At 52.0% G+C, this 8,760-nt stretch overlaps 1 protein-coding gene across 1 annotated transcript; it reads right to left on the bottom strand.

Moving 5' to 3' along the window:
- Positions 1-1,258: 1,258 nt before the first annotated feature.
- On the bottom strand, positions 1,259-8,692 carry CWC15 (CWC15 spliceosome associated protein homolog). The gene is made up of 7 exons (XM_055133466.1): positions 8,523-8,692; positions 7,215-7,355; positions 6,596-6,708; positions 5,979-6,067; positions 4,283-4,396; positions 3,078-3,196; positions 1,259-1,817 (listed from the first exon to the last, which is right to left on the bottom strand). Exons 2-7 carry the CDS (start codon positions 7,343-7,345, stop codon positions 1,688-1,690), a joined length of 696 nt encoding a protein of 231 aa, XP_054989441.1. The 5' UTR covers positions 7,346-7,355; positions 8,523-8,692; the 3' UTR covers positions 1,259-1,687.
- Between the last annotated feature and the right edge of the window lie 68 nt (positions 8,693-8,760).

Below are 8,760 nucleotides of genomic sequence, written 5' to 3'. Positions count from 1 at the left end.
GCCATCCAGTCCCCTGGACCCAGGGCTGGAACAGGATGAAGGGGACGCCTCCCAGCTCCCAGCTCAGTCCTCTGTTCTGGAGGCCCAGAAGCAACTGTGGCGAGTGGTCACTTCCCCCAGGGCAGCCCTTGTGGGTTTAGCACACTCCACCCCTGAACAAGGCCCTCACTGGGGTGTGCCCAACATGGGGAATGAGCCAAGGGAAGCCCAGCCGTGTGGTGCCAACGAAGCCATGGCGGGCCCGGGTCCCAGCATTGGCCAGCAGAAAAGGAAACTGGGGCAATGGCCAGGCCAGGACAGGCTCAGTGACCATGGCAAGGGCCCGGAGAGCAGCAGGGCACTCGCCACAGCCTTGCCCCATCCTGCAGCACAACAGGAGTGACCCCGGGCAGAGCTGGAAGTGGCCCTGAGCACTCCCATGTAGCCCAAACAAATAAACGCACTGTAGCACTATTGTCCCGCTGTTCATCGATTTGCTTGAGCAGGCACCAGTAACGTCTTAATTGTGAGACTTGTTACTGTTTTTGGCATATCAAATATGCCACGGGTAGCTTGCCAGACTCTGCTGTGCGGGTGGGATACTCTCAGTAGCTTGCCGGGCTCTCCAAGAGGGACGAAGGAATCGAACTGGGGTCGGCCACGTGCAAGGCAAAACAAAAGTGCAAGGCAAACGCCGTACCTGCTGTGTTATTGCTCCATCAAACAAATAAATACAAATCCCAAAGACCACACCAGTCAAAGTCTCTGGAAAGCTGAGCTCAGTGGGAAGGTAGGAGCATGAGCAGTAGCGAGGCCCTGGGTGCCTCGGGAGAAGGTAGGCTCAGCCTCCCTCAGCTGGGAAAGCATCTCTGCTCCCAAATCCTTATTCAAAGGCAGCCCAAACCACAGCCAAGCCCCAGGAAAGCCCAGCTCTGCAGACTGCGCACTTCTACACACAAACCCGTTCCCAGAGGCAGATGTCCTGCTGGGCTGACGGGGCCTAGCTACCCTGGGCTCTGTCTCTGCAGTGTCAGTCTGCAAACTCTCGCTTAAGAGGAAGTGGCTCTGAGTGGCTGGGGGGGGGGGGGGCGGCCCCGGGAAGGGGTGAGGTGCTTCCTGGGCATGTGGAAGGAGAGCGTGCATTGGGGACTTCGTGCTCCCTCGAGCTTAAACACATCACAGTGAACGCGGTCTCTACACACAGCAGGGGCCCAAGAGTGAGCTGGTCCATGGTGTGTGAGCTGCTCGCACGTCAACAAAGACCCCGAAAGGTACTTACTCAGATCACAACACGAGTTTATTACAAGCAGATTCCCTTTCCACACACTCAAAGCAAAACATTACATAAACAGCAATAAAGGAAAAAAGCATTGAGGGACTTGAAACCCAGTCAATAAAGACCCCGAAAGGTACTTACTCAGATCACGACACGAGTTTATTACAAGCAGATTCCCTTTCCACACACTCAAAGCAAAACACGACATACACAGCAATAAAGGAAAAAAGCATCGAGGGACTTGAAACCCAGGATGGTCTACACAGTCTAGATGAGGGCGACACTGACCCAAACCAGGTCAGAGCTGTCACCCCAGTTTACAGCCTCTGATGGAGCACGTGGGACTGTGCTATCTCCGTGAACTTTTAGAGCACGTAGAACTGCACTATTTAATGTACTTCTCCATGAACTTTTGGACCATGTGGGGCTGTGCTATTTAATGTACTTCTCCATGAATTTTTTGTGGAACTCGGAGCGCAATGTGTCATTGACAAACCTTTTGTCTTTCTTCTGGTCATCCACACCCTTTGCACAGTTCTTGAAGACCACATCATCGTCCCACCTGTGGGAGACAGAACACATATCACGTTCGTTTCCGGTCACTCTCGCCAGCAGAGCTCAGCAGCTGTGGGCAGACAGGAGCCTGGGACAGATCTGCAGCCTAGCAGGACGGGTCAGTCCTACTCAGGACAGTCCCCTGCTGGAGCATGGACCCCAGGGCTCTCCTTGCCACTGACAGGGCCACTGATCTGGCCTGTGGCCTGTGGCCTGCAGCCTGCAGTCTGCTGAGTGCTGGGCACCAGGACTGGACCGCTTCTCGGCCATCCTCCCTGTCCTGTTTTGGCTCTGGGTGGAAGGACACGAGTGCGGGAACAGTCCGGGTGGTTCTGGGGGAAGGTAGGCCTCGGGGTCTGGGAGGCTATCGCTGCCCAGTCACCAGGCAAATAAAGTAGGATTTCCCAAGTCTCCATGACACTGTGGATCAGAAGTGACAAAGGTCTTGTCCCAACAAGGGGCTGAAATGCTGGGGCCTTGCAGGCTCCCAGGTGATGGGCCCAGCCCAGGAGACCCACAGGCCCAGCAGCCACTGTCTGGCAGAGCGGCAGCATCACATCCAGCGGTCTCGGCCTTACCTCCACCATCACCAGGACCCGGGGCTGGGAAAGAGAAATGGTCAGCTCATCGTCTGGGGGTCAGTCTCTGGGCCTGGTGGTTCAAGGCCATGAGGAGGGACCTGGGTGTGAGTCACAACCCCCTTCAGGGCAGTGGAGACACGCCTAGCGGGAGTTGAATCTCAGCCTCTGCCTCCCTCTGGATCCCCTGGGAAGGGCTTTTAAGGTCAGGGTGACCAGGACACAGGTCGGCTTCTCTAAGTGCCTACTCTGGCCTTTCTTTCTGCACACTCTCCCACATGAACGATGCTCCTGGTCTTGTGTTCTTCTCTCAAGGTCACATTAGGTGAGGACTGTCAGATGGAATAAGGGGAAGATGGGAAAAAGGAGAAGCGAGCGTGGCCTCCAGGCAGCTCTATCAGGGGAGGTCTGAGGTGCTGTGGGAGGTGGTGGGGAGGGGGCTCCGTTCCCCCTGAGGAGTCTGGGGATGGGCTCCCATGAGAGGCTGGGACGTGGGAGGGAGATGTGCCCCTCGCCCCCACCTAACCCTGCCTGCTGTCGCTGGCCTCCGCGCTCCATCTGGCACACAGCTGAAGAGACGAAGAGACGTGAAAGTGTACCATTCTCTCCTTCCCTTGCCATTATCCTACAAGCGAAGACCAGCTGTGCCCATCGGAGCATAAGAGGTTCAGCCTGCTGCTGCTCAGTACCTTCTTTTAACCTTGAAGTTGGCTTGAGGCTGGGATGGGCCAGTGAGATTGAGGAGCGGGTTGCCACTGAGAATATTTTCCATACGAATCCTTTCTTCTTCAGCCTTCTGTTCTTGCTCCTGTCAGTGACAGAGAAGATTCATGTTAATTCCATAGCTAATTTCATCTCTCTTGGTTTTTGGGCCACGGTGTTGCTCAGGAATCACTTCTGGCAGGCTCAGGGAACCAGATGGGGTACTAGGAATGGAACCTGGGTCAGCCTCGTGCAAGGCAAATGCCCCATCTGCTGTACAATCTCCTGCAGGTGTGGAATGTCAATCACATACAATGAAACTAACAAGTTTTTTAAATTTTTATTTTGGGCCACACCCAGTAGTGCTCAGAGCTTACTCCTGGCTCTACACTGAGGGATCACTCCTGGCAGGCTCGGGGGACCATCTGGGGTACCAGGGATTGAGCCCACATGCAAGGCAAGCGCCTCACCTGCTGATCCCTGGAAATAAAGTCTTACACACACACACACTCTTTAGTGTGCCGTGTGCAGATGCCATTGCCCTGATAAGCAGATCCCCACAGCGGCAGCACAGCCCACCAGTCCGATGCTCAGCAGCCAGCCCTCTGAGGGCTCCCAGGCACAACAGACTGACTGGCTTGGAAGGGGGATTTGGGCACTTGCCAGACAGGAAACAGGAACAAAAGAAACTGCCATTCAACCCCAAGTACTATCCACACATTTTTATACCAGAGAGAGAGAACGAGAGACCTGAGAGACACACAAAATCACAAACACATCTGCATAAAGTGATTATCTTCAATAAAGCTGGTCAAGAGCTTAAATTCCGTTTCTTGTAAAGAAAGTAGAGCTTGAAGACTCACAATTTTCGTGATTACTTATAATTTTTAGTAAGTTTTAAGTTTCCACATAAAAATGTATTTATGGATGCAGATGCCAGATTCATTGTGGAAATCATCTTGGGATATAATGCATACAGAATCTTGCTGCACACCTGGAACTTGCACATTATAGGTAAGATGCACCCAACCAAAGAATACCAGTAAGGGGGGCATGGAGCACAGTTGTGCAGGGCCAGCCTCTCGTTCATGTGCAATCAAAGGATCGATGCCCAGTGCCGCAAAAATACCAATAAAAGTGTTTCTAGGATCTGTGAGAAGGACAGAAGGTGGACCCTCAGCATTTGGCCTACCTTCCTGGCCTGCTCCTCAGCTCTTTCCTTCTTGATCTTCTCCAGCTCTGCAAGGAGAGCTGCTGTGTCATCATCATCACTCTCCTCTTCAAAATCGTCATCTTCATCTTCCTCCTTAAAGAAAGAAAGATGACAGAGTCTAACAGAGAAATGCTGTTAAACTCTGTTAGTCATTTTTCTCAGAAAAATTAGTTTCTGGGGCCAGACAGACAGTAGAGAGGGTGAGGCTCTTGCCGTGCATGCAGCCACCAGGGTTTGATCTCTGCCAACCCATCTGGTCCCCTGAGCCTGCCAGGAGTGAACCCTGAGCACTGCTTGGTGTGGCCCCAAAACAAAACAACAACAAAAATTACAGTTACCAACCCATTGGTTCTATCCGATTTTCCTAATATAATTAAAATTAAACAACCAGGGGCCAAAGTAGAGGAAAGAACCTGCACAGGGCCAACTCAAGTTTGATCCCTAGTACCAGTAAGTTCCCCCAAGCCCCGTGAGAAGTGATCCCTAAATGGAGAGCTAGGGCCCCCCAAACAGAAAAACAAATGATCTTTGGGATTGGAGCAATAGTCCAGAGGGTAGCCTGGGTTCCATCCCATACAGTAACCTGAGCCCCACCAGGAGTGATCCTGAGCACAGACCTGGGAGTAAGTCCTGAGCACCACAGGGTGTGGCCTACCATCCCACCCCCAAAATCAAAGACCTGAAAAAAGAAAATTCACAAAAAAACACAATTCTGAAATAGCAACCCAACGCATTTTTGAGATGAGAATAGTATCCATCACAAAATAGCTTTTAAATATACATGCTCTACAGCAAGTTGAGCATGGAAATATTTCTCAAACAAGGCAAGGAACATGACAGTGACAATATGGTATAGAATTGTATATACAATTTATCAACCGGAATTAAGACAGTTCTAGGTGCATCCAATCAACTTTATGCTAGGATAACCAAAGGTACAAAGGAGAGTCTAACTTCTCAGGAGAAAAGGACTTCAAACAGGTAACTGTTCACTCCTACTCAATCTGTCGTCTGTGCTCATCAAACTCACTCCAATGTGAGCCTGGGGGGCAGCTGGCGCCAACGCATTCAACTGGGTTTCTTCTAACTGGATTATTCACTGTAATTACTGGCTCTGGCACAAAACGGTGGCATTGTTTAATTAGATGCCAGCCATGAGAGGTCACTCAGGTTTTTAACAAGGTATAAAAGATCAAACAGACAGCAGGGTCCCGCAGGGTGAGCGTGAGTGCTGACCCTAATCCTCTCCCCTTTACGTTGAGAGGAAGCAGCTGCGCTTCCCCACAGGGGGCCCACCCCACAGCCCTAACCGAGTGTGCCTGCTGCAGGGGCACATGGTGACCCCAAAGGGCTGAGAAGTGGCCATGGGAAGAATGCTTGGAATACAGATCAGTCCTCTTTGTGGTTTGTTTTTGGGTCACATCCAGGGATGCTCAGGGGTTACTCCGGGCTCTGCACTTGGGAATGACTCCTGGTGGCGCTCACTGGGACTATGTGGGTGTTGGGGAAAGAACCAGGTCGACCGTGTGCAAGGCGAACACTCTCCCCGCTGCCTTATTGCTCTGGCCCCTACGGGTCACTTCTTAATAAAAGAAACAGAGAACACATGAAAAGCCAGTTACATCTCTGAAAAAACAGTTCCATAACCGAGGTGACAGGAGAAAATGAAACCTACATCTGTGAGCGGGTCGTCGGCATCAAGGTTAGCGGCGGGAATCTGATCTAACCGGGGCTTCTTTGACACAGATGAGGAGGTCGTATGTTCTGGGGAAAACAGACATCATTACCTTTCTGAAGCTAATGGCGCATTTCTCCGAACATTTTAGGGACCTGAGGTCACACAGCGCTTAGACTAAGCATCTGGACAGCAGGGATCATAAACAGGTCACAGCAAGTAAGCCTTCAGTGAATGTTTGTGAGAAACCCATGCTGATGCTAACAGAGGAACAACAGCTGTTCACAGGAAACACGTCCCAATGCAGTGACAAGAAAGGGAGACAGCAGCAACAGAAGCCACGGGGCCTCCTGAGTCTAGTTGTCGGAAACAATGAAAATGCTTTAATCTGAACAGAAAGAATGGCTGCCCAAGGCCCAGACCACCCTGGTCCTTGTAATATGGGCTGGATGGACACAGCCTATAGGCTCTAATCTTCTCTCATTCACTGAATCATCAGAGAAGATTACAGCTTACCAACACTGCACACAAACAAAAACACAAGGTTCCAACTCGTTCATGAAATGAAAGCTTTGACAAGGTGATTATGAAACAAATGTCAGAGCTAATGCCGATACCCCGGGTTGGACGATCTCTGTTTTTCTCCCTGGCAGCAGCTCGCTCTCTCTCCTCCAGCTCTCTCCGGAAGTCTCGGTTCCGAACCTCTTCAGGGGCATCCTGGGTGGTTTGTCTAAAACAGAAACAAACCAGGGTAAACTAGGAAGACAATATCAGGGTAAACTAAGAAGACAATTTAGGAAGAAACTGTCTTCCTAAAGTGGCTACTGGAAGCATAAAAGTTCTTGACCCCAATCTGTGAGTTAGTAAGATGCATCTTTATGTTTCAAGAAGTACAAAAGAAATCATGCACTCCCTAAATGAAGGCAGCAGATCAGAAAGCTTTTATTTTTCACTAGTATGTCAACTTAGGGCCGCTACAGCAACAGGAGTAATTATCTCCTATCAACTCATACGGACAGTGCAATATCCCTGAGGTTAGTTCTGCTTAGGGAGTATCTAGTAACTTTTCTTAATCCTAAGTCGTAATTCTAGTGTTGGATGTGCTATAGTACTCAATGCTATGAAAAGAATACATTTAAGGGCTCTGATTCAACCATGCCTATGACCCTATCATTGAACAGACTGGGGCTTCCTTTGTGACATACCCCCCACCCCAGCACCAGGCACCTCTGTTACCTATATTTGATCTTGGTATGAGAAGGAAGGTCTCTACTTGAATACTGCTTCGAAAGTTGGCTCAGATCCCCTTCTCCTTTCCCTCTCCCACCTCTCGCAGGCTCAAACGTCGGCCTTGCCGCTGTGGTCATCTTTCAGGCTCTGAGAGAGTGACAACCACTGTGTCAAAACTTGTCTGATTAAACATCAGCTGTTACCTAGCCTTCTGATTCCTAAGAAAACCACTCACCAAATGTTAAACAACCTGAGGCAAAACCCAATTGCAGACGCAGGATGCACAAGGATTCTGACTTCTTCCAAGTCTCTGCTCTGGATTCTATCCCCCACTCCATCACCTGGCTGGACTGAAAGGGGGCGTGCGTGTGTGTGTACACCACTGAACAACTTGGTTTTTTTTTTGTTTTTGGGTCACACCTGGCAATGCACAGGGGTTACTCCTGGCTCTGCACTCAGGAATTACTCCTAGCGGTGCTCAGGGGACCATATGGGATGCTGGGATTTGAACCCGGGTCGGCCGTGTGCAAGGCAAACGCCCTACCCGCTGTGCTATCACTCCAGCCCCCACCACTGAACAACTTGGAAAATATAGAAATGCGGGTGTGTGTGTGTGTACACCACTGAACAACTTGGAAAATATAGAAATGCGGGTGTGTGTGTGTGTACACCACTGAAAGACTTGGAAAATATAGAAATGCGGGTGTGCGTGTATGTGTGTATGTGTGTGTGTGTGTGTGTGTGTGTGTGTGTGTGTGTGTACGCACGCACTGGAAGACTTGGAAAATATACAATTGCCAGAGCTTGGCGACCCCCAACTCAGGTGGGCACAGAGATTGGCCCCATGCAGCACATGCCTGCTTGTGTGAATGATGCAAAAGCACCCTGAATGGTACTGGGGAGGACACACACACACACACACACACACACACACACACACACACACGTGCGTGCACACGGAATTGGAGCATGTGTACACTCTCCCTCCATGGAGTCTGAGCGATGGAACTGGAGGGGGGTGGAGTGACACATACACACGCGCACGCATGCACGCATGCATGTACATGGAATTGGAGCATGAGCACACCCTCCCTCCATGGAATCTGAGCTATGGAATTGGGGAGGGGGGCGAGGTAACACATGCGCACACACGCGCGTGCACACACTCACGCATACATGCACACGCACGCACGCACACCCGGACCCCGGTCCCGCGAGCCGCTTCCCGCCGGAACTCCCGGCCCGCGCTGACGTCACCTTCCCCCAACCCCGACCCCGGGCTGAGTCGCCGCGTTCCCTCCCCGCGGCCCGTACCTGCCGCCGCCCCGCCTCTCCCCACTGCCGCGCCCACGGGCTGTGCCGCCGCGGTCCGCCGCTGCCTGCTGCTGCTCGCCGCTATCCGCGACGCTAAGCGATCGCCCGCCTGCCTCACACGGCCGCCATGGCGGCTGCCCGGCTCCCGGCGGGCCCCGCGCGCGCGGGACCCGGAAGCAAACCCCGTGGCCCGCGGCGGCGGCCAATGGGCGGCGGCGGGGCCGGAAGTGGGCGGGCA

This window comes from Sorex araneus, chromosome 3, assembly GCF_027595985.1.
Source record: "Sorex araneus isolate mSorAra2 chromosome 3, mSorAra2.pri, whole genome shotgun sequence".
NCBI classification, from domain to species: Eukaryota; Metazoa; Chordata; class Mammalia; order Eulipotyphla; family Soricidae; genus Sorex; species Sorex araneus.
This window is presented reverse-complemented; position numbering and strand designations above follow the sequence as displayed.

Bases quoted from the DNA above. Each gene is read 5' to 3' on its own strand.
- CWC15 (XM_055133466.1), bottom strand. From the start codon at position 7,345: ATGACCACAGCGGCAAGGCCGACGTTTGAGCCTGCGAGAGGTGGGAGA. The intron at 6,709-7,214 runs GTAACAGAGGTG...TTTCTGTTTTAG, and splicing joins CATACCAAGATCAAATATAG to ACAAACCACCCAGGATGCCC. The intron at 4,397-5,978 runs GTAGGTTTCATT...TCTTTCTTTAAG, and splicing joins CCGACGACCCGCTCACAGAT to GAGGAAGATGAAGATGACGA.